This window comes from Camelus dromedarius, chromosome 7, assembly GCF_036321535.1.
Source record: "Camelus dromedarius isolate mCamDro1 chromosome 7, mCamDro1.pat, whole genome shotgun sequence".
Classification (NCBI taxonomy): Eukaryota; Metazoa; Chordata; class Mammalia; order Artiodactyla; family Camelidae; genus Camelus; species Camelus dromedarius.
The window spans coordinates 74,006,741-74,033,777 of record NC_087442.1 but is presented as its reverse complement, the minus strand read 5'-3'; the positions used below and the strand labels follow the sequence as shown (position 1 = coordinate 74,033,777).

The window sequence follows — 27,037 nt, the reverse complement described above, 5'->3', positions numbered from 1 at the left end:
CCATTACCTGTTAAAGTTCTTGGATAAAACATAGTGCACGAAGGAAAACTCTAGGCAGATGCATCTTTTACAAGCTGTGGCTCTGGCCTCATACTTGTGTGATCTGTCAGCTACAAGGACTGCCTCTTCAGCTTTAGACTTAATGGCAGGAAGTTGCCTATGCAAGGTTCATGTGCCCTTATCCTAATATCCTCCAGATCCAGTCATTCCTGTGGTGTGGGGAGGAGTATCTAGTGAAAGCTTCCCTGAACTGCTCATTTGATTTTTTTCCCCAAACTGGATTTACTTGGCTTGGTTTTTTTAAGAGCTTAGGAGACTGAGGAAGTTGGTTTCTGCAGACTGGGAGGTAGCCTTGGGCTTGTCCTTATGAAACTGTCTTTATTAAACTGAATGTATCCAAAAAAGAGCAGTAGAAGAAAAGTATGCCTACTTATTATAGCTTAGTTTTATTTGTAACTTCTTAACTCTTCCTAGTAAAAGATCTGTCTCTTAACCTAATTTGTGGTACCCTTCCAGGAAATGATTTTTTTAACCATTTATAGATTTTTTTTTTAATTTGGGAAAATATTTTATAAAACAGATACTGATTTTACAAACTCTGTGTTTAGAGCTAAACCAGTGTATAACTTGAGGCTTTTCTCATCCTAAGTGTGAGAACCTTTCTTCCAAATTTAATTTGTAGAAATACTTTATAGTCAATATAGCGACTGGGTTTGTGTGGGTAGCTGGATAAAACTCTGATATGGCATGGTTGGAAAGGAAAGGTGTCTAGTCTTGGTTCTGCCATTTACCAGCTGTGATGCTGGATGGCTACTTAAGCTTTTTACATCTCAATTTCCTCACATACAAAACAGTAATAATAGTACTTAGTTCACAGGATTGTTGTTAGAAATGTTTCATGAAATGTAAAAGATTATGCAAAGAGAGTTGTTATACTGACTTAGTGCAGTGTTAAAACCGCTTGCCATTTTGTGGCTTCTGAGTGAAAACTGTGAAGAGTATATTAATTGATGTCAGGGAGTTTAGTGAGTACTGAAGATCAAAAATTACCACAAAGACTTTATCTACAGATAAGGAGTTGACTGAATTATGCTATATATACACAATGAATATTATTTTATAAAAAGGAATGGAATACTTAGATACGCTAGAGTGTGGATGAACCTTGAAACATTATGCTAAGTTAAAGAAGCTAGTCAAAAGGTCACATTATGTATGATTCCATTTTATATGAAGTATCCAGAATAGGTAAATCCATAGAAACAGACACAGATTGGTGGTTGCCAGGGGCTGACTCGGGGAAGGGGGAAATGGGAGTAACTGCTTAATGAGTATGGGGCTGGCTTTTTCTCCCCTCCCCTTCCCTCTCTCCCCCTCCCTTATTTTTAATTAAGATAGATGTTGTTAACATTGTGTTAGTTTTAGTGTACAACATATCAATGTATGTAATATTGTGAAATGATGACCACAGTAAGTTTAGTTAACATTCATCACCACATATAGTTGCAGATTTTTCCCTTTTAATGAGGACTTTTAAGCCCTACTCTCTTAGCGACTTTCAAATACACAATATAGTATTAACTATAGACACCATGATGTACATTATATCCCATGACTTATTTGTTTGATAACTGGAAGTTTTCACCTTTTGACCCCCTTCACCCATTCCACCTACCTCCTTCCACACCCCCAGCCCCAACTCTGGCAAGCACCAATCTCTATGAGTTCCATTTTTGTTTTTGTTTTTTGTTTTTAGATTACATGTATAAGTGAGATCATATGGTATTTGTCTTTTTTCTTACTTATTTCACTTAGTATAACGTCCTCAGGGTCCATCCATGCTGTTGCAAATGGCAGGATTTCTTTTTTATGGCTGAATGATATTTCATTGAATGGAATGATAGCCATTCTTCCATTAATGGACACTTAAGTTGTTTTTATATCTTGGCTATTGTAGGTAATGCTATAGTGAACATGGGAGTGCATTTTTTTTCTTCGAGATGGTGAATTTGTTTTCTTTGAATAAATAATCAGAAGTGGAATTGTTGGATTGTATTTTTGTTTTTTTAATTTTTAAATATTACAAAAATAAAGTCTTACAACTTTTTTAAAAATACTTTATCGAGGTATAATATGTACACAGAATGCACACATTATTAATGTATAGCTTGATGAATCTTTATAAAATTAACTTTCCCATGATTTAAAAAAGAATTTTGCTAGTCACCAGAGCCCTCCCCAAACCCCTCTTTATCGCTACTCTGCCCTGCCCTGCCATCACATACATACACAAACAGCCAGGTAACACTCACTCTCCTGACTTCAAATGCCATAGATAAATTTTGCCTGTTTTTGAAATTCCACATAATAGAATCGAACAGTATGTACACTGTTGTTTGTGGCTTCTTTCCTTCAGCATTATGCTTGAGAGATTCATTCATCTTGTTTGTAGCAATAGTTTATTTTCTCATTGCTGTATGGTATTGCATTGTATGAAAATACCACAGTTTATTTATTCTGTTTACTGTGGATGGACATTTAAGTTGTTTCTGATTTGGGGCTGTTACAACAGGGTTGCTATGAAGATATATGTACATTTGTTTTGATGAGCATTCATTAATCTTTTTATTTTCTCTCAATAGTATTTTTTTGGATTTCAGCCTACAGATATTGCACATCTTATGTTGGATTTATTCCTAGGTATTTGAGGACTTCATTTTGCTAATCACTCTTTTTGAGTGATTACTTGGAACTCTGAGTACCTCTTAGAGTATGACATTAGCACACATCATTGAGAAATTGAAAATATATTTTGTACCTCATTTCTCCCTTCCCCTTTATGGCATCATACATGCTTGTTAGTAGACTCATACAGTGAAGCTATATATTTTGGTGAGAATAGAATCAGTACCACTATAAGGGCTGCTGTATATGATGGCTTAAATTGTCACTGCAGCCGTTCACAGTGTTGTTAATGACAGCCCCCAGATTATGTGACCTGTGGCTCTGACTACTAGTGACTTGTGGGATCCAAACCAAGTTTATGCTGAGTTTGTGCATCCTCATGAGACTAGTTTTATTATTTTTCTAAAATAAGTCAGAGCAATCAAAATAATTTGCCCTAAATTCTGTAGAAACTAAAAGATGACAGTATAGGTAAGATGTAGCTATTTCTTTGATCATTATAGTGGTAGTATTTATCTCTGCGATACTGGTGTGTAGTTTTTACAAAAACTCGTTTTTGCATCTGTTTAGCCTTTATCCTCGAAACATGTTAATTTGAGATTTTTTTGTGTTTATGTGTATATATGTGTATACACACACACACACAACACTGACAAAAGGGTCAGGCCTTCCTGTTCTTTGGTCTTTGGTTTTGGAATTCTTTTTACTCATATAATTCTGTTTTTTATCTTCATCTATATCCCTGCAGGTTGCCTGAAAAATTTGAAGACATGGTGGAATTATATATTGTTTTAATAGGTCATATAATTTTTATGATGTTGTGGCTCTGGGGTTAGTGGTATAATATCAATCAAGCTGTGTGATAAAGGACTATTTGAGAATAGAAATGGATTTTTGTAGAAAGTTTGTAACCTATCTATTTCAGGTGTTCTGCTATAGTAGACAAACAAAAATTCTCAAAACTAAATGGCTTAAAGTTATTTCTCACAATTCATTGGACAGCCCTGTCAGTTTGACTTGGGGCTGGATGGCCTCATTCATATGTCTGGTGGTTTGTAGATCGCTTGGTCTTAGGAGACCTCACTTATATGTCTGATAGTTGGTGCAGTGTTAACTGGAGTGATGATCACATTTTTCTCATTATTTAACAGATTACCCTGGGCTCATACACATGGTGGTGGTTGCAGGGTTTCATAGAGCAGAAAGAGAGCAGTCATCAGTACACAAGCCTTTGGCCAGCATCCCATTGGCCAAATGAAGTCATGTGACCAAACCTAGATTCACTTTTTAATAATAGGAATGACGCAGTCACATTGCTCAGAAGTGAGCATACACACTTGGGAAGAATTTTTGGCCATTTCCAATCTTCCACATCTATCTTAGTTTTTCTGCCATCTCTGTTTTCTTCAAATATCCATTTGGACATTTATTGTTCTCCTACATCTTTGATGGTAGGGAAACAGAAAAGCAAGTAAGACAAGAATTTTATCTGTCAAGGAATAAATGAGATTTTTGTCTTGTCAGGCAATATTTAATCAGCACGCACTTCAAACCCTGTAGTAAGAACTTGTGAGACTATGAAAACTGGGGCAGTGATCTTCTAATCACCTTCTTCCTTCCCAAAACTGTAACTCTTGCTTTTTATTTTAGCCTAGTTCTATATTGTTTGTATCAAATGACTGTGTCAAGGTGTTAACTCATGATTAATGGCAAATATTTTAATAGTGAAACAATTATTAAATCTGATCTGATCTGTTAGCCTTGCCTTTCTGCAGAATGAGGGGAGAAAACTAACATTTATTGAATTCATGCTGGGGTCATTCACTGTGCTAGGCCATTAAAGAAGATTGACCTGCCATCTTTGGACCATTGCCTGCCTTTGTACTAAATTTTCATGTTGACCAATTGTGCTTGTCACATTCTCCTTGAATGCTTATGAACTGATCTGTAAGAAATACTATGGCAGGTACCAGATGTTCTAATTGAGAAAGGAGCCTTTTTCTTTTATTTCACTAATTTAAAATGAATAATAATACTTTTATTCTTATTTCAGTTGAAGTTACAGATATTTTTGAAATAAAATGTTGATTAAATGTCATTCATTACCTGTTGTTTGAAAGTATGTCAGATATGATGGGGAATGGCTCCCCCTTGTGGCACAACTTATTTTTGTTAGATTTTTAGAATGCCTCAGTAGGAATGTGGTGAGCTGGTCTTATTTTTTAAAATAAGAGACTCCCTTCTTTCTTCTTCTCCTACTTCTCAAAACCCCACCAGAATTGAGGCCTTTTCTGCCCTTACCCCTCAATTTTTGGCTGTAATAACTATCCTGTTTTTGTATTTTCTTCGGAATGATGATGATGGTTACTAGCTAGAAACATCTCTAATATCTGTGTTTATTACGGATAACTATTAAAGTATTCTTTGAAATTTTTAATGCCTTGGGATGTTTATAGGTATACTAAAAGAAAACAGGTAAATAAGAAAAGCTAGTTTTGAAGTCAAAATAGTTTCTATAATGCTGAGTCAAATAAGTTTATTTATTGTGAGACTTCTCAAAAAGTTTTAATAGTCAGTGTGTGCAGTGAGCCTCCCAAAGAGGAAGAGTTCCCTAAACTTATTGGACTATATAGTCCAGTAAGAAAGTTTAAGGCACAAAACATTGACTTTATTTGTGTAAAGTGGAAATACTACCTCTCTAGTGTGACTGATTTTAAAAGTCGAATGATAGAATTCAAAACACTTGTAAATTTATGTTGTACAGTAGGAGGTGTTTGATTTCACTGAATAGCCATAGGTCTCCTAAAAACTCATATGATCACTTACAGATCCAAAACTGAGGCGAAAAACTCGGAATCATCTAACAGAATTGATGTGTTATATCAATTCAGATAAATTCGCAAAATTTCAAATTGATATTTTTAGCTTTGTTAGTCTGCTTTACATAAATGCATAGTGATGACTAACTTTTCTGTTAGATGTACTGTTAGTACATCTAAACTTCTAGAGCCTAAATTTTGTTGTAGAGTCAGATTTTAACTTTTTGCTCTCTCAGTATTGGAGATGCCGGGAACTTTGGGGAGACAGGAAAAGATAGGATCATGGGTACAAAATGGGGATACAGACCCCTAACTTTCTTTTTGTAACTTGGGGATTGGAGCAATGTTTTCTGGTCTGAGAAGTGAATTTCTGACAGATCATGAAAACTTAAGCTTGGAATTCTGGTAAATAAACTTACTAAGGAATTAATTAATATATCATTGTTACACTGTTTTACTGAGTATGCTAAAAAATATAGTTCTCTAATGTTTTAGATTATTCTGTTATGTTTTTGGAAAGATGTGGGTGGGGGCTTAGCTATTTGGATATATAATACTGTCTGTACCAGTTGTGGTTGTGAGGATTTGACTTGTGATGTGAATATATCTTATTTGAGTCTGTGTCGATGATGTGATGATGAAAGCTTATCCACCTGGGTTTGTTTGGAATACAGGACTTTGAGTTTTAAAACTGAGATAAACCCAGGCAAACTGAGACAATGTAATCTCCCTAAATTTAATGGCCACAAAGGCTAATCCAGAGAAAAGGATAATTAGGATTTTGCTTAAAGTTGGTTTATGAAAGGAAGTTGTTGTGCTTAAAAGGTACTCTTGTTTACTAGTGTTAGTATGTGAGGTTTCTTTGCAGGATTTAAATGTGTTTTTGAAAATTCAGGTACCAGTGATTCTTGAGGTGTAGGCTGTTTTATTTTGTTTGATATTTGAATGATACCCATTTACTCACACTGTACAGGTGGCTTTATATAATTACTGTTTTCTTCATCAATCTGAGGTAAATCTTTTCAGTCAATGAAATTAAAGCTCAAGGAATTTAAGTGAGTTCTGAAGGTTACATACCTGGTGGATGGATAGTCAGGGTAGATTTGGGACCAGAGACTCCTGGTACTCAATCTCTAATGGTTTTTCATGAGTTAATCATACAAATGTAAACTGGGTCCTATTTAATTTGCTTAGATCTAGAAGGGATGATCATTCCTGGTAGCCTTTTTGGACATACAAACCACTGGTGATGGTTAATGCTTTCAGAGGGTCACATTTTGAAAATTCTGACAAAAATTTCTGAACCATTTAGGAAAATGTAGATACAGGAACTTTTGAATATAATTTCAGTGGCATTGTAGGTCAAATAATGAACTCCTGCATCATAAGGACAAATTATAGTTAGTTGTCTAGAGTTACACTATTATCTCAACTGTGTTTTCATAAGCAGTGTGTAGGAATAGCTAGAGAAGTTAAAATAGCATGGTTTTGTGCAGGTGTTTTCTTTTTTTAATGCCTTATTTTTTTTTTTTACTGTTTGTAGAAGACTTTTTTGTTCTATTTTGCTTCACTTGTTGTTCTAATGTTTTCTGACATAACATAATTTAGTGTTATGCAGTGATAGCAAGCATAATCTTATGTATAACTTAATTAAATCCATATCCTTCAGGTAAAAAGAACGTATTCTCACGGTACTTACAGAGCTGGCCCAATGCGACAAATCAGCTTGGTGGGAGCAGTTGATGAAGAAGTGGGAGATTACTTCCCTGAGTTCCTTGACATGTTGGAAGATTCACCATTTTTAAAAGTAAGATAAAGCAATATCAAGCAGTCAACTGTGTTACTTTTATGCTGCAAGTGATACAAATCATGGGTATTTGAGAAACTAAAAGTTAATTCTTGTGTAGTATTTGTGCCTGTGACTTCTCAGGTACTAGTATAGTGGCAAAGCTAAGTGGTGGCCAGAAAATAGCACTTGCTTGTAGCTGCCACTTTGGAAAAATAGATTCCATCTGTTTATCAGCTTTTTACAAACTGAGTGCCAGAGAAGATTTGAGAAGTATAGGAAGGATGCCTACTAAATTGAAGTGTTTAGTACAAGGGAATGGCAGTTAGGGTTTGTGGAAAACTGGCCTGGGAAATTGTGTTTCTGTATTTTGGTCTTTGGGGTACCTAGCTGAGTTGGGTAAGCCATTTACACTTTCTGAACTTTAGTTTCCTCATCCATAAAATAAGATATTTAAACTATGTAGCTCTAAGGCCCCGTTAAATTCTTTAACTGATTTTTAGCCAGATTCCTTTTTCTTTTTTCCAACAGTCTCTGCATTCCAGAAAATATATCTTTTTATGGGCTACTGGGGCTGTCTTATTAAGAAAAAAATCTCTGATCTATGTAGTTAGGTCGATTATTTACTCAGTAATTCAAAGCTCTAATCTCTAATATTAGTTTATCTCTAATATTTACCACATATTCTGTTGAGCATTTGTTTTTTCACTTCTGCTTGCTCAATTTTCTAATCTTTATGTGTGTGTATGTATATATATGTCTGTATACTGACACACACAAACATACACACACACTTCATTTTTCTAACCTCATTTCAATCCCATTTCATTTCCGTTTTTATTCCTTTTAAACTTTTTGTTCCTTTCCTTTTCTTCCCAACTTAGTGACATGGAATTTGGTTGCATTTATTTTGAGTAGCATTTTAAAAAATACCGTTATTTAAACATTTGTTTCAGAATTTAATTTTAAAAGCAAATGAGCTAAATGCAATCTTTCTAGAGAAATTTAATTTGATACCCCCCGCTTTTGAAAAGGGAGTATGGGATAAATTTTTTTTTTTTTTAAACAGTTCTTTCAACATTCTATGGACACTGGTCCTCGGTCATTTCTCTCTCACTCTTTCTTTTAAAGTCCCTGCTTTTAGACTAGCAGCCTTTTCAAGAAACTACTACACAGAAATAAATTTTGATTTTGGTTTAGTTTTCCGTTTTGTTTTGTTAGGATTTGATTATAACTTATCAAAGAGGTATCCTTCCTTTTTTCTTTTTAAGGTATCCATTTTCCCTCAGTTCATTTTTATAGATTCTCATGGAAAACAGTTGTTTATTTTGTCAACTTACTAACATCATATAACCCATATTTGGTAGAAGGAAGATTAAAACATGATGAATACAGTGAATCTTATTTCTGGCAAGGTTGCAGAAGGAAACTGTCCAAGAATAATTATTCTCTTGGTATGTTTGAAATAGAATTTTCTGAAGGAAAATATATGAATATATTTGAAATAGGTATAAATTTCAAATGTATGTATGGAAGTTTGTCAAGGGGACAATAGCCTTTAATGTATTTTTGAAGATACATTTTGAAAATAATTGATTTCTATGTAATTATTTGCCTCTAGTGTACACTGCCATGGGGGACACTATCTAGTTTAAAATTAGAGAGTCGAAAAGATAGTGATGATGGTCCCATCATGTGGGTACGCCCAGGAGAACAAATGATACCTGTGGCTGATATGCCAAAGTCACCCTTCAAAAGGAAAAGGTATGTTGGATACAAATTTTTATTGCTGGGGATTGATATTTGTATATGTTAGTATATGTGTATATTAGTTGAAAGCTGGAGGAAGAAGGAAGGGAAAGTTTAGAGCGTAATTGGAATACAAAATAAAAAATGGTTACACATGCTGATATAATTTTTTATAAAATGTCAGATATAAATATGAAAACTGTAGGCAAATAACAATAAATTATAATTAGGAATGGAAAAAATGTCATAACAGACAAACTGTTTTGGAATAAATTTAATTAATATTCAGAACTCATATTAAGAAAACTAAAATATCTTATGGAGGATAATAAATAATATCTAAACAAATAGAAAACCCTACTATGTTCTGGATTGGATAAAAATGATAGTCTTTGACATTTTTAGCATTCCGATTAGACTCACACTTCCAGCACTGGCTACAGTGATTGTTAAGTTTATAAGAAAGGATAGATAAAGTCAGCAAATAGTCAAGAAAACTGTGAAAGAGAAGATAAGTGTGAGGGGAACCTTGTCTTACTAGATATTAAAAATTACTGTAAAGCTCATAAAGATCTTTGGAATGGGATAGAGTACACAAATGGATCAAAGTATATTGGTGCAGCAGCATGGATGGACCTAGAGATTATCATACTAAGTGAATTAAGTCAGACAGAGAAAGACAAATACCATATGATAACACTTACATGTAGAATCTTAAAAAATGACAGAAATGAATTTATTTACAAAACAGACAGAAAACAAATTTATAGTTACCAAAGGAGAAAGAAAGAAGGGATAAATTAGGAGTTTGGGATTAGCAGATACAAACCACTAAATACAAAATAGATAAACAACAAGGTCCTACTGTATATTACAGGGAACTTCAATAGCTTGTAATAACCTATAATGAAAAAGAATGTGTGTGTGTGTGTATGTGTGTGTGTGTGTTTGTGTAACATCATGTAATCAATATGCTATACACCAGAAACTAACACAACACTGTAAATCAACTGTACTTCAATTAAAAACAAAATAAAACAAAAAGTATATTGGGAACTTAATAATGAGGAGGGGGGGAATAATGCTAGGGTAATTGGGAGTCCATTTGAAAGAAAACAAAGCTATAACCCCAGTGTCCACACAAGAAGTAATTTATAGATTTGAACATAATATATAAAAAATTAAATTATTAGAATAAAAATTTTAAGCTTAGAGGAGACCTTCCCAAGCCAGATAAAAAATATAATGGTAATACTATTTTTGAGAGAAAAGACATCAACAAAGTTTAAAACTATGATAGACTGTGATAGACTGTACTTAGAACATTTGTAACATTGTGACAGCCTGAAATTAATATACAAAGAACATTCCCAGATTGAAAAGAAAAATGTAAAACAACCTAACAGGAAAACAGGACTTAGACAGTCAGTTGTATATTAAAGGTATATTAGAAGAATTATGAGATACTGATTTTACCCATTACATTGGCAAAAATTATTAACAGAGGAATAATCTTACAAGGCTGGTAAGTGTGTGAGGAAACAGGGTCATATATATTATTGGTCGACTGGTGAGCTTCTATAATCTTTTAAAAGTAATCTAAAATAGCTCATTAAGTTTAATATATATATGTATATTATATATATATATATATATTATATATATATATACATACACTCATTGAAGCAGCACACCTACTTTTGGGAATCTGTCCCAAGAAATAAAAGTATTAAAGGCAAACGTTTAAGAATGTTAATTGCAGCATTTATTATAGTGGGATAAAGTTTAAAGTGATCTGAATGTTCATTAACAGATTATAATACATTTTGGTATATTTTTATTAAAGACTATGGTGAAATAGTTCATTTCATGGTACGAAATTACGTCTGTTGAGCTGGGAGGACATCCTGACATTTAAACAGAGCAAAATGTGGAGTATATGTCCAGTATGATTTTATTTTTATGAAAAGAAATTCAAAAGATATGTGTAAGAGTATATGTGAGCACAGAGAAAAGTGTAGAAAAATGTACACTAGGTTAACATTGATGAGAATGGAGTGGGTGATCCTAGGGGAGATAATAACTTTTTTAAGATACCTAAAGATGGTTTTACTAGTTATTAATTTAAAAAGAAAAAAAAATAAGCAAGGAAAATGGTCATCGAGTAAAATGTAGGTTGCATGAGGACAAGGACTGTGTTGTGCTTGTTATTAATGTGTCTGTAGCACCTAAGCAGAGTGCTTGGTGCTTAGTAAATAAATATTGGTTGAATGAAATTTTTGCAAGTTATTTTATAAGTTGGTAGTAAAGGGTAGAATTGATGTGTATTTCAGTGACTCTTAACTTGGATTTGTAAAATATTTTGAGAATCTGAAAGCCTCTCCCCAGAACAGTGCAGATATCACAAACTTTTGCATGTAATTTAAAGGAGTTCATCAGCTCCTTGAGGAACCTGTAATCCATGGTATATGTGATGATTTCTCATCACATTGTAGTCTGACCAGCTGATGACAACACTGCCCTTGGCTCTGTGCCGAATGGCTTATTTAAAGTCTTAATTCGTTAGAATGTGATGTAATGAGACCAAACTTATGGATTTGAAAGCTTGTTAGCTTTGCATAGAAAGTAACATCATCATTTTGACTTCTTGCTGTTTATTTTTTGGTCTTTCTCTCACTAGAATATAAACTCAAATGAGAGTAGGGACCTTACTTGTCTTACTCACTACTGTGTTGTTTTCCACCTCTACTGTGTGGATAGTGAATGGCATATAGTAGATGTTCTGTAAATATTAATGCATTAAAAAAGTTAAACCTGTGTATGTATCAGTACAAATGTTTGCAAGCAGTTATGCATTAATATATAAGCCTCCTCTTTATATGCATGTGTGTATTTTTTTAAGCAGAACTACCAATGAAATAAAAAACCTGCAGTACCTACCTCGAACTAGTGAGCCCCGTGAGATGCTTTTTGAAGACAGGACAAGAGCTCATGCAGATCATATAGGACAAGGTTTTGAACGACAGACTACGGCTGCTGTTGGAGTGTTGAAGGCTGTGCATTGTGGAGAGTGGTATATATCAATTACTGCTATTTTAATGAAAGTTTCACTTGGCTTCTAAAGTTTTTCTTGGGAAGTTTTCCAGTATTTCTCTTTACTGTGGGTGAAAAAAGTTTCATTTCCCCCTGTATTTAGACATCCTAATCGTATAATTGCACTAAAGAAGATTTTCAGTTTTTAGAATCTAGTTTTCATTTTTGGGGTTTGACTGAAATAGTTTAATTTTCTTAGTGACTAGAGGTGAAAACAGTTGTCTTATCTAAGGTAAAAGAAAAACTAAGGTTTACTTGGTGCTTACAGTATGCCCGTTTACAAGTGTTCATTTAATTTTCTCGACTGTTTTGAGCCCATATTTATCAGACAAGGAGACTGAGGCTCAGGACTATCAAATTATGTTATTATAGTCATAGTTACATATAGTTAATAAGTGGTAGAGCCAAGTCTGATTTCAGAACTGTTTGACTCCAGACTCTTGCATTTTCTTTTTCATACTGTTCTAACTTGCTGCTCTATTTGTAAGGTTGGTATCTGTTAAGTATTTGTATAATGTACTATATTAATTTTTTTCAGCTTTTCTTACAAGTTTCACTTTGAATCTGTGATAGATTAGAAAAATTAATAATTTTCTTTAATATACCTAAGGTGTTCATCTCATACATTAAGAATTTTTCCGTTTGGTAAAACCCATAGAGCAAAGCTATATTTATACCTTAAGATAACTATGCTCAGTTAGGTTTTTTTCAAATTGAATATTGTTTGGGTATGAAACATAAGTTGGAATTTGCTGTTATACTTATTATGGCAGTAAATGAGATACTAAATATGCAAGAAATTTTTCTAAGTAAAAATAAACTTTTTAATTCAAAAATATAAAATGTCAGCATTGTTACCCTACATTTTATTTATTAAAGTGTTTTTATTGAAGTATACCTGATATACAGTTAAGTTACAGTTATACAATATAGTGGTTCACAATTTTTAACGGTTACACTCCATTTTTAAATTATTATAAAATATTGGCTATATTCCCTGTGTTATACAATATATCCTTGTAGTGTGTTTTATACATTATAGTTTGTTAACCTATATTTCCTACATGAGGAAATTTCATTTTCAAGGGCTACAAATACAGAATTGACCCTTTGTTCAAAAGGGCAAATTAGAAGTAGTATTTTATAAATTAATACTGAGTGGGGAGGCTAGTGTAAACTGATCTTTTTTTTAACATAAATGAAGCTTTATCAATTTCAGGTATACAAAGTAGCTGGTATTGAACTAACTCTAAGAGTTTCTTAGGAAAACGATATTAATAGTTTATAATTCAATAAAAATTTTTTAATTGAATTGTGTTTAAGTTAAATGATAATTTTCAAATATCTGCAGTTGTTCTCATATAGTTTCTATGCTTTTCCTATAATCTGGTTTAAAATACTAATTTTGTCAAAGAGTAAAGGCAAATTTATCTCTGTGGAAATCATTACAACAAATCCCTGTTTCAAATTAATGAAGTTTTTTCTTGAATGTTGGTATAAAGGAGTTAAGAGTGGCATCAAAATTTTTAGAGTAAAATCTGATTTTTAGATAGTATTCAGTAAAGTTAGCCATATATTTATGTGTATATTTTCAGAGATAAATATTCTTACTTCATGGTCTTAACTTTGTTTAAATCTCTCTTAAGCTCCTTTAAATTATTGTTGATAATGTGTTTTCTTGGGCCCATCATAGTTTCCAATAAATAATTATTCAATAAAAAAACACTTGAAGCTAACAATTTCACAGTGAAAGTACTGTTGTCAAACTACTAATATATTAGGTGGCCAGATTTAAGAACCCAGAGCATCATGGCTCTGAGGCAGCATGGTCTGTGGTCCCTTTAACATAATTCCTGGGTTGTTTCATTAAGCTACACTAAGGACATTGCTTTCTCTTTTCCTTAGTGTTCTGAGTTCTGCTCTTTTGCTCAAGGAGATATTAGGTGTTAGAGTATTAAATTTGTGACTATCTTAGAGCCAGGTTAACACCAATTTGAAATAAAAGGCAGATTGATTTAGACTACAAAGAAATCTTAAGCTAAATAGGTTCGTGAGGTATTGATCAAATTATATCCCTTTTTAGTGTTAGTAAGATAGAACTCACATAGATTTATATATTTGAGATTGCTCCTTGAAATCCAGTTTTTTGAAAAATCAACTCTTGAAGTATAATTTATATTCAATAATACACTTGTTATAAGTGTAGTTTGGTGTGTTCTGACAAATATATACAGGCATGTTACCACTACCACAACTAAAATATAGAACATTTTTGTTTCCCCCACATCCCTTGGCAGTTAATCTTCCCCTGCATCCTTATCCCAGCTCCAGATATCTGTTAATCTAATTACTGTCTTTATAGCTTAGTACTGCCTAGTCTAGGATCTCATGTAAATAGAGTCATATGTAGCTTGACTTCTTTAACTCAGCATAATGTTTTCGAGATTCACATGTATTAATAATTCATTCCTTCCTTGTTGCTAAGTGGTATATCATTGTATGGATATATCACAATTGATTTATCCATTCACTTGATGACAGACATTTGAGTTGTTTTCAGTTTAGGGTTTTTATGAATAAAGCTATTTTGAACATCCCTTTACAAGCCTTTGTGTGCATATATAATTTTATTTCATTTCAGTAAATACATAGAAATGAAATTACAGAGTCTTAGAGTAAGGCAAAATAATTATGTACAGAGATAAGTCTATAAAAGAAGTACTAGAATTTATCTAAGTCACAGGATAAGACAATAATGAAAAGTCAGTTGTATATACTACAATTCTATATGTTAGCAATAAACATTTTGAAACATTTTGAAAATAGAAAAAATAATGAATGCCATTTATAATAGCATAAAACTATGAAATACTTAGAGATACATTTTTTAAATAAATGACTTATACTGAAAACTATAAAACCCCAATGAGAAGAATTAAATAAGACTTACAGAAATGTTAGAGATATACCTTGTTTATGGATTGGGTGACTCAGTATTAATATGTCGGTTCTTTTCCAAATGATTTATAAACTCAGTCCCAGTGAAAATCCCACTAGGTTTTCTTACAGAAATACAAAGAACCTAGTATAGGCAGAACAGTTTTGGGGGTAAAAAAGAGCGATGTTGGAGGAGTTACGCTACAGTACTTGTGTGATTTTTAAGCTTACTTACTGTGAAACTACAGTAATAACAGAGGGTGGTATTGGTGTAGAGATAGACTTAAAGATCAGTGGAATGGAATAGTGTCCAGAAATAAACCCATCATTGATTTTCGATGAAAGTACTGAGATAATTCAGTGAGGGAAGGAATCTTTTCAAGAAATGGTGCTGGAACAACTGGGTATCCATTTGCAAAACCAAAAAATTAAAAACAAATAAACCTTGACTCCTATCTTAAGCCATACAAGGAAGTTGAAATGGGTCATAGAACTAAATATAACCATTTAAACTATAAAACTTCCAGAAGAAGACATCAGAGAAAATTTGCATTAGGCAAAGATTTCATGAACCGTAAAGGAAAATGGTACCATTAAGATAATGAAAAGGCAGGCTACAGTCTGGGAGAAAATATTTGAGGTGTGCATGCAGGTATGACTTACATGAAAATATATAAAGATCTCTTAGAATTCAAAAATAAGAGAGCAAACAACCCAGTTAAATTTGGCAAAAGGTTTGAACAGATATTTAATAAAAGATACACAAATGGTCAGTAAGCACATTTAAAGTTGTTCAGTATAATTGTACCATAAGGGAAATGCAAATTAAAACCACAGCGAGATAACACTACACACCCATGAAAATTGCTTTAAAAAAAAAATCACAAATATGGTGAAAATGTAGATTTAAATAAGCACAAAATTCATACACTGCTCTGCAAACTGTAGAAAAGTTTGGCAGTTTCTTATAAAATTAAACATACACTTAGCCTAAGATCTTGTAATTCCATAATTGTTTTTCTATTTCTGGGATTAAAAACCTCGGTTATTTTGTGTATTGTATACATTATGATAATATAGAGTAACCAAGAGTGGTATGTGTATATATATGATAAATACATGATTCTATATGGTATATATAGTATATATAATAGAATATGTGATAATATTTATAACCATATTCATGACAATATTAAATAATTCTGGATTCACTTTGCTAATATTGCTAATGATTTTTGTGTTTATATTAAATTGTTGCCAGAATTTATTAATTTTATTGATCTTTTCAGTGAATCAGCCTTTTATTTCATTGATTTTTTTTTCTATTTTTCTTTTTTCTATTTCATTGTTCCCCCTCTTTATTTTTTTCTTTTAGGGAAAGAACTTACTCTTCTCTTCCTAGCTTAAGTTAGAAATTTAGATGATTGATTTGAGACCTTTTCTAATCTAAGTATTTAAAACTAAATTTCTAAGTACTACTTTAGCTGTAGTTCATGAATTTCTATATTGTATTTTCACTAGTATACAGTTCAGATTTTCTTCTAATTCCCTGTTTGGTGTCTTTTTTAAACTCAAGGATTATTGAGAAGAAGAGTGCTGTTTGCTTTCCAACATTTGAGGATTTTTTCCTATATTTTTTGGGGGTATTTTTGATTTGCAATGTAATTACCTTGTATTCAGAGAATATACTCTGTACTTTCAGGCTTGCTTAATTTCCTGGGGTTTGTTTTATGGACTGTCTTGATGAGATTCTGTGTTCACTTAAAAGAGTGTATATTCTGCTGCTGTTAGGAGTTTAGTGTTCTGTAAATGCCAATTAAGTCGACATTGTTGACAGTTTGGTTCAAATCTTCTATATCCTTACTAATTTTTCTAGAACTGTAACATTGGATTTGACTGTTTCCCCTTTCAGTTTTGCTAGTGTTTGCTCCAAGTATTTTTTTCTTTTGTAACAATTTTATTGAGATAAAATTTACATACCATACAGCTTACCCATTTAAAATGTGTGATTTAGTGGTTTTTAGTATAGTCATAGAGTTGTGCAACTGTCACTCTAATTATGAGATATTTTCATTACTTCAAAAACAAACTGTACTCTATAGATAGTCCTCCCCAATCCTGTATCTTCTCCAGTCGCTGTATATTTTTCTTTCTTTCCACTTTTTAAATTGAAGTATAGTCAGTTTACAATATTGTGTCAATTTCTAGTGTACAGCTTAATGCTTCAGTGATACATGAACATACATATATTTGTTTTCATATTCTTTTCACCATAAGTTACTACAAGATATTGAATATAGTTCCCTGTGCTATACAGTATGACCTTGTTGTTTATCTATTCTCTCTCTTTATATATATATATTAATTAGTATCTACAAATCTCAAACTTCTCAATTTATCCCTTCCCACCCCCTTCCGCCCCGATAACCGTAAGTTTGTTTTCTATGTCTGAGTCTGTTTCTGTTTTGTAAATAAGTTCATTTGTTTTTTGTTTTTTGGGTTTTTTTTTTTAGATTCTACATATAAGTGATATCATATGGTATTTTTCTTTCTCTTTCTGTCTTATTTCACTTAGAATGACAATCTCCAGGTCTATCAATGTTGCTGCAAATGGCATTATTTTATCACTTTTATGGCTGAGTAATATTCCATTTTATAAATACACCACACCTTTATTTAGTCATCTTTTAATGAACATTTAGGTTGTTTCCATGTCTTGGCTATTGTAAATAGTGCTGTTATGAACATTGGGGTGCATGTGTCTCTTTGAATTAAGGTTCCCTCTGGATATATGCCCAGGAGTGGGATTGCTGGATCATATGTCTTTTGAGGAATCTCCATACTGTTTTCCATAACGGCTGCACCAAACTACATTCCCACCAATAGTGTAGGAGGGTTCCCTTTTCTCCACACCCTCTCCAGCATTTATTGTTCATGGACTTTTGAATGATGGCCATTCTGACTAGTGTGAAGTGATACCTCATTGTAATTTTGATTTGCATTTCTCTGATAGTTAATGATACTGAGTGTTTCTTTATGTTCCTATTGGCTATTTTTGTCTTCATTGGAGAGTTGCTTGTTTAGGTCTTCTGCCCTCTTTTTGGATTGGGTTGTTTGGGGTTTTTTTGGTTATTAAGTTGTATTAGCTGTTTATATATTCTAGAAATTAAGCCGTTGTCAGTGTCATCTTTTGCAGATATTTTCTCCCATTTGGTAGGTTGTCTTTTTGTTTTGCTTATGGTTTTCTTTGATATGCAAAAGCTTATAAGTTTAATTAGGTCTTATTTAGTTTTGCTTTTATTTCTATGGCCTGGGTAGACTGCCCTAGGAGAACATTTATGTAAGACAATGTTTATGTCAAAGATTTATGTCGGATAATGTTTTGCCTATATTTTCTTCTAAGAGGTTTATAGTGTCTTGTCTTATGTTTAAGCCTTTAAGCTATTTTGAGTTAATTTTTGTGTGTGGTGTAAGGGAGTGTTCTAACTTCACTGATTTACATGCAGCTGTCCAGTTATCCCAACACCATTTGCTGAAGAGACTGCCTTCATTGTATGGTCTTGCCTCTTGGGTCAAAGATTAATTGACCAAAAGTTTGTGGGTTTATTTCTGGGCTCTCTATACTGTTCCACTAATCTATTTGTCTGTTTTTGTACCAATATCATGCTATTTTGATTACTGTAGCTCTGTAATATTGACTGAAGTCTGAGAGGGTTATGCCTCCAGCATTCTTTTTCTTCTGTATTGCTTTGGCAATTCTGGGTCTTTTGTGATTCCATATAAATTTTAGGATTATTTGTTCTAGTTCTGTGAAAAATGTCCTGGGTAATTTGATAGGCATTAAATCTGTAGATTGTTTTGGGTAGTATGACCATTTAAACTGTTAATTCTTCCAGTCCAAGAACGTGGGATATCTTTTCATTTCTTTAAGTCATCTTTAATTTCCTTACTCAAAGTTTTGTCATTCTCTGCTTATGTCTTTCACTTCCTTTGGTCAGATTTATTCCCAAGTATTTTATTTTTTTGAATGTAATTTTAAAAGAGATTATTTCTTTACTTTCCTTTTCTGATATTTCATTGTTAGTGTAAAGAAATGCCACTGATTTCTGTATGTTAATCTTGTATCCTGGTGCTTTGCTGAATTCTTTTATTAGCTCTAGTAGTTTTTGTGTGGAGCCTTTAAGGTTTTCTATATATAGTATCATGTCTGCACATAATGACAGTTTTACCTCTTCTCTTCCAGTTTGGGTCCCTTTTCTTTCTTTTTCTATATGTCTAATTGTTATAGCTAGGACTTTCAATATTATATTGAATACAAGTGGTGAGAATGGGCACCCTTGTCTTGTTCCAGATTCTAGCAGGAAGACTTTCAACTTTTCACCATCGAGTATTATGTTGGCTATAGGTTTTGTATATTTTTCTATTCTAGATATTTTATATAAATGGAATCATATACTGTGTGGTGTTTTGTGGTTAATTTCTTTCACTTAGCATAATATTTTCAAGGTTGTTCATGTATTTTGAAGCTCAGCATTGTTAGGTGACTACACATTTAGAATGATGTCTTCTCAATGAATTGACTTCTTTAGCATTGTAAAATGCCCTTTTTATCCCAGGAAATGTTCCTTGTCTTGAAATCCACATTGTCTGATATTAATATAGCCAGTCTAGCTTTCTAATTATTACTGTTTACATGTTACATCTTTTTCCATTCTTTCCATGTAGACATTATATCGTTGTCTTGATGTTTTTTTTTTAATCCAATGATATAGTCTTTTACCTGGAGTATTTAGATCATTTACATGTACTGTAATTATCAGTAAGTTTGGATTTTAAATTTACTATACTACTTCTTCCCATTTGCCTCTTATGTTCTTCATTCCTTTTTCCTATTTTTCTTACCTTTTTTAGCATTTCATTATGCCTCCACTATTTGTGTACTAGTGGTTCTTCTAAAGTTATAGTCTACCTTCAAATAATATACCTCTCTATGTAATGTGTAAGAGCTTTCAATAGTGTACTGCCACCTCCCCAATTTTATGGCCTTTGTGCTAATACATTTTGCTTTATATATGTTATAAACCCCCCAATATGTTGCTCACTTTGACATTAAGGAATTATTTCTAAAGAGATTTTGAACATGAGAATAAAATATCTTTCATATTTACTGTTACTTGTACTCTACATTCCTTTGAAGACATCTACATTTTCATCTGAGCATCATTTTCCTTCAGCCTGAAGAAGTTTTTAACATTCTTTGTTGTCCTGGTCTTCTGATGACAGATTCTCTCAGCTTTTGTTTGTCTGAAAATGTTTTTATTTAACATTTTTGAAGGATATTTTTGGGGGCATAGAATTCTAGATTGATTTTTCTTTCAATACTTTAAAGATAGTCTGCTCTCTTCTGGCTTGCATTGTCTCTGATGAGAAGACTGCAATCATTCTTACCCTCTTTCCCTGTTTATCAATAATGCATGAGTTTTAGATTTTATCACTAGTTTTTAAAAATTTGGTTATAATTTGCCTTAATATGATTTTTTTAAATGTTTGTTATTTGGAATTTTATTCTGAAATCTATTTTTTAGCATCTTTTATAAACATGTATTTGTATATTCCTAATTAATTGAAGAATTTGGGGTTTTTTAGAATTGTATTTAAAGACATTGTTAATCTCAGCAAACAGAATGCTAACATTTATTTTATTAGTACTTTTCTAATGAATGTTTCTAAATTTATTAGGAGTTATTTAGGGATTTTCAGTGTCCTTGCAGTTACATTTGTTTTTATTGAAAGAAAATATTCCCTTCCTCCCATATTTACCCCTAATTTTTAAATAATATTTTTAGTTTAATAATTTGCTGAAGTATTGACCTTAATTTTAAGATGGAACACTTAGTTTTTTTGATTTGGATAGTTAACCAATTCAAATCATTTTAATTTTTCAAAATATGGTTACATATAGCTATAATGAAGTGAGATGAGGCTGCCCCTGGAAATCTCCACCCCTTTCCTGGAGCCCTGATGACATGTCTGCCTCCTGCTCCTTAAAATTCCATTACTCTCTTCCTTTTGGGGAGAAGGTGTTTTGAGAGCATGAACTCTCCCTTCTCCATTCCTTGATCAATGAATAAAGTTTCTGCTCTGCTGCACTGAAAGAAAAAATTAAAATAATAAAATGGGGTGAGTTGTTTTTATTCGTGTTTAGGTTGAAACATGGTGTTATCCTTTTGTTTAAGTATGTAAAGTGGTCGTCTAATTACAGTTTATTTCTAAGATAGTATTTTGGTTTTGACTATAAACTATTTTTGCTTTGAATTTCATAAGGACGTAGCAGAGTGAAACACTAATGGCAGATTCTTCATTATCTCATATTGTGTTTTAGGCCTGATCAACCCCGAATAACCAAAGATGTAATTTGTTTTCATGCTGAGGATTTCTTAGAAGTAGTTCAACGAATGCAATTAGATTTACATGAACCTCCACTGTCCCAGGTATATTTTAAACCATTGTTATGTTCAGTTTAATTTTTATTGTGGAAGAGACTTATTTTTATCTGCCCTCCCTTCTTTTTTCAGTGTGTCCAGTGGGTTGATGATGCAAAACTTAATCAACTGAGGAGGGAAGGCATTCGCTATGCCAGGATTCAGCTGTATGATAATGACATTTATTTTATTCCAAGGAATGTTGTTCATCAGTTCAAGACAGTTTCAGCTGTATGCAGTTTAGCGTGGCATGTTCGGCTCAAGTTATATCACTCAGAGGAGGATGCTGCTCAGAATACAGTTACTCATGAAACAGGCACATCACCAGATTCTCCATCATCAGTTCTTGGACATCACAGTGACAGTATGATTTGTGCTGTAAGCAAAACCTCCTTGGATTCTGTTTTTTCAGACAAACTTCATTCTAAATATGAATTACAGCAGATTAAACATGAACCAGTTGCATCTGTAAGAATCAAGGAAGAGCCTGTGAACGTTTATATTCCTGAAAAGACTGGAGCATCAAATAATGTGGATGGCAAGAATGTTAAAGCAAAATTGGATCATGTTCAATTTACAGAATTTAAGATTGACGTGGACTCTAAATTTGAAAATAGCAACAAAGATTTAAAGGAAGAATTGTGTCCTGGAAGTCTCATAAATCTAGTTGATACAAGGCAACATAGTTCAACACATTCAAATCAGGATAGAAAAGATGATGACGTTCTGTGCTAAATTTGTACATACATTTAAAATTCTTTTTTTTTTTAAACCTAATAATGTAATAAAGATCATGAATTCTGAAAGCAAGGCAAGGACTTGCTCCCAAGTCTGTTACAAAATATAGTTTATGTAGCTTTGTAACATTCCTCAGTGCCTGTCCATAACTGTGAAGTATCAAAGCACTTAGGGCCAGATGCACTGTAAACATTGCAGGTTTAAAGAAAAGGAGTCTTTAAAAAGATCATTTGAGTTGGAGTTGTAGGTTTTAGAATAGAGCTGACATTAACACATATATATATATTTTTTGTAATATGAGCCAGAATTCTCTTTTGACAATTTAAGGCTTTTCCATAGAGCTTATTTATACCAATTTTTTGTTCATTTTAAATGTGTCAGCACTGTAGTGTAAATAGCTTTTAAAAAAATCTTTTTAGTGTGATTTATACTGAAATGTGAGCCACTTAATAAAGGTTCATGATAATAAATATGTTTTCTGTCGGGTCTGCAAAAAAAAAAAAAAAAAACCAAACTGACAATTCAGTTAAATCATTTATTTGATCTATTATGTTTCTGATGATATATCCATTTAGAGTGCTAATGGAGTGCAAATGTATGTATTCAAATCTAGTGAATATTTAATTCCCCACACTGTGCAAGCATTTTTAAAACCAAGATTTAGTTATGAAAGCATATTTATATGTGTGTGTGTGTGCGTATGGGAATATACATAAGTGTGTCATATTTTGCGTAACTTCTTAAATTGCTGAATAAGGTGAATATGTGAAACTTCCTAGCCCTACTCCCTGGAATACATTTAAAAATATTTATATTCAACATTAAGAAGGCAGTTTAGGTAATAGAAACACTTTTGTGAGTTGGGAGAAACAAGGTCTGTTAGTGATATCTAACCCTTCCAACTGATGAAGTTATGTGGCCAGATTATGTAGTCCTAAAGTAAATTTTCTTTGTAGTGTATTGAATAAGAAGTTGAGAAAATTTTCTTATTAATAATCACCTATGCTATACTTAATAGTAACTGAGAAAAATTTTTAGTTACAGAACGTTTAATTGTGAGCAGTTGAAATCATGTATTACATTTTTCTTGAGGAACAGGAGGAAAATACAGCAAATACAATATATTAAAATAAGGTCAGTGACTCAACTGCCATATACAGACAGATGACTAACAGAGTAAGATTTGTTACTTTATCTTTCTAAACATCCCTCTCCCCATCCTAGCAAGGTAAACAACTTATTACTTTATTTTTTTCAAAATAAGCTCTTGAAAGGAAAATTATGGTAAGAAACAGGATTGCCAGTGCCTAGCTAAAGGTGATTAAAACAAGTCTCTTTTTTTTAAAATAAATTTTCCAACAATGGTTTTTTTTAAATTTTAATTAAAAAATTTTTTTTGAGGGGAGGTAATTAGATTATTCATTTTTTTAATGGATGTACTAGGTATTGTACTCAGGACCTCAGGCATGCTAGGCGTGCAGTCTACCACTGAGCTATACCCTCGCCACCCCCACACCCCCAAAACAAATCTCTTCAATGATGGACTTCAGCACTGTTTCAGATGGCTTTCACTTCTGTAATTAAAGGTCAAACAAATGTCCTTAACTTATGCTTTGATGTGAGAAACTGCTCATTGCAAATCTATTTTATTTGTCTTCGGTATTTTTCTGGGCTCATACTTTGGTTGATGTCTTTCAACTGGGGTTCTTTGTGCTGCCTTTTGAGCTTGTATTGCTCTTCCCATTTTAATAGTTTCTGCTCCAGCCTCATTTGTGGTACCCATAAAACTGCTTATCTCTCTGGTTAGGGAGAAGCTACTTAGAGGCACTTCACCGGAAAAAATAAACTGCAGCAATGACATCACTTCTAGCCTCAAATTTAAAAGAGTAGGCAAATATTGTAGGAAATCTCAGTGGTTTGTAGGAAAACAGTATTTTTGCACCATAGGAATTTTCATGGTATAAGGAAGATATAAATCATGGAAATGTAAATAGAGATTTTCTTTCATATGTTACTTTCTTATCCTGCTCCTTAGCATATTAGTCTTCTATTTTAGGCTAAATTTATGTATTTGCACCTACCTTTCTGGGAGATAGAAGTTCATAACAAACCAGTATTGAGAATTAGGAGGGGATGTGGTTAAAATGTTTTGGTTTTTGTTTTTTTAAGTGAAGGATGACATGTTTAACAAGGTTTTAGTTCCAGTTATCCAGTATCACACCCAGAGATGCATGAGACTGCAGTATAATGAAATGTCTTTAGGGTATCCCTCCAGAATATATGAGCCTTAAACTTAAAGACATATCTAAAACAACCAGAGTGGTTGCTGTTAGATATAGTTTCATATAAACCTATAGTCAAACTTCTCCGTATTTTGAAAATGTAATTGTTTTATAAAATGCATAAATCTCCGTGTAGGTAAAATATAAATCAGTGGGCTCAGATTTCAAGGTACAGCCTTGTCACTTTAAATAATGCTTATGTTCCTGTCTTACGGTTTATAATTTTAAAATTCTCTTCAGATGCAATCTGAGAATTTGTTGACTACTTTTGTTACACACAAATTTTTGTTTCAGTATTGCATTATGTTAATGGTTTCCTAGTTAGTACATTCCAGTTCTCTACCTGAGCACAGTTTTTTGCTGTTATTTCTATTTTCTTGGACCAGAACAATAAAGCACTTATGATATCGTTTCTATATGATCTTATACTATATAGAATAAACAGTTGTTATGTAAATTATTAAATTGCTATACAGACCTTTACAAAAAAACTAAGGTACCTCAGTGGTGTCTGCTACAGTGATTTTTTTTTTCTTTTTCTTTTTGTTCATATCCTTTTAGTTAAGTAATATATATATTCCCTACTCAGGTTAGCTGGTTAGCTATGAAAAGAATTTAGCATTTGTGGTATTTAGTTGAAAACTTTACTAAAGCCATATTCATTCTCTTCCTTGTTGCTACGGCTGTTGACCTTAAATAAAGATTAGATTGACCTAGCACAATACTCTGTGTGTGTGTGTGTGTGTGTGTGTGTGTGTGTGTGTGTGTAACAATTGGAAATACTGTACTTCCACATATATTCATTTTTAATCCATTCTTTAGGTTTGCAGGGGGGTCATGGAGGATAGGAAATATTTTATTTCTTGGGTTAAGTCTTTAAGGTATTTCATTAGTGTTCATGAACATAAAACAGGTTTTTCCCAGATACTTATGGCAGGTAAGATTATCTTTGTAAATAATAGATTAACAATGTTTTGGTAAATTTGGATTCAGTTTTTTTTTGGACAATTTTCATTGTCATGTAAAGCAAATATCTCAGTTCATTTTGCATTTAGCCAAGGGTGCAGTATTTATTTTTGGAGTTTGAGAGGAATTTTCCTTGTCTTCCACCTTTCAATAAATACTAAAATTGATAACCATAATTTTTTTTACCTTTGTTTTGTAATTATTTACTTACACTTCACATTTTTTATCTTGTCATCTTTAAAAGTTCTTGTTCTATCTTCAACAGAAACCATAAGATCTTGAAAGTGATTCCAATCTGAAAATCTTATTGCCTCTTAAAAACGATCAAAAATTGACTTTCGAACAACAGAGAAGAATATTGAAGGCTACCTTAAACAAGGTTGCTAAACTAGTTAGATGTGGGTGCTGGGATGGCATGGTAAATCACCTCGCTTCCCTCTAAATATGACTATATCCCAGGAGGAGAGGACAAAAGTGCCATTGTTTTCAAAATACTTCTAAGCTGGTAAAAAGTGACATGATGGGTTTTAGGTCTCCAGAGTGGTAGAATAGCTCTTCTTAATCTTTCTCCCTCCTGTTAAACTACTTTAATATGTAAGATTTTACTCGTTTTAGAATGTGCTATTTCATGAGAGAGTTGTGTTTTAAATGTTTGGCACTGAGAGTACACCTCAGATAAGATAATTAAGAGGACAACTCTGGAGAGGTATAAATCCCTTTATCTCTGTCCTGGCCTTTCTGTTCAGTTCTTCCTGTAACCTACTGCATATTGCAGATGGAAATGATAGCTCTTTAGAATGTTAATAAGCACAAGAAGCCTAAAAGCAGAGATGACTTTCCTTTTTAAGTTTACAGATGTTGAATATCATAGCTCTACTGGGAGAGCAGGGAAAGGAGGGGGAAAACCTTGCATTTTAGGTTATCCTCCCTTCTAAGACTTCATACCCAATCAGGGAATGTGAATGAGGTAACAAAATGTGGGCAGATAATTATGTAGAAATTAAAAGTAAAATATACTTGTATGCTTTATTACTATTAACTTGTTTTTAAGGACTATACTGTTAAATTATGAGAAATCTGAATCCTATACATTTTGAAATTGAGAATTTATGCATTTATGTTTTTAAAATGTTAAATCTTTACACCTTGTTACAGTTCATTGCTGTTGTAGTTGTGAAGACTAGTAAGTGTGCAGAATCAGAGGTAAGTCAACATAGTTGCAAAAATTTTGCATAATATGGTGTTTGCATAATACAGTTTTATTTTATTTAGACAGTTCAATCCCCACCCCACCCTGCCAAGTTTCTTCTTCAGCTGAAAATTTATTTTTTTTAATTGAGTCATATTTATGTGTAAAATCTTAAGTCTGCTTAACAAAAACCCTGTTGATTCTGGCTTTTGTTTATGCTCTTGTTCCATCTGTCTTCCTGACTGACAAAATACTTGGAATCTTTCTGTCTTCACTTCCTTGTCTCACTACAATTTCATTCTAATCCTCAA

The 27,037-nt window shown here is 32.7% G+C and overlaps 1 protein-coding gene across 2 annotated transcripts in view; it reads left to right on the top strand.

Moving 5' to 3' along the window:
- Positions 1-25,713, top strand: part of RSBN1L (round spermatid basic protein 1 like) — a 57,597-nt gene extending 31,884 nt beyond the window's left edge. Inside the window, exons 4-8 of one of the 2 annotated variants that reach the window (XM_010984793.3) lie at positions 7,174-7,311; positions 8,912-9,054; positions 11,945-12,112; positions 21,452-21,560; positions 21,645-25,713. In XM_010984793.3, the coding sequence (XP_010983095.2) occupies positions 7,174-7,311; positions 8,912-9,054; positions 11,945-12,112; positions 21,452-21,560; positions 21,645-22,286 (1,200 nt within the window). In that variant the 3' untranslated portion in view covers positions 22,287-25,713. Of the gene's footprint in view, positions 1-7,173; positions 7,312-8,911; positions 9,055-11,941; positions 12,113-21,451; positions 21,561-21,644 lie in introns of both variants that reach the window. The other variant, XM_031454744.2, reaches the window with a different exon arrangement.
- The last annotated feature ends 1,324 nt before the right edge of the window (positions 25,714-27,037 follow it).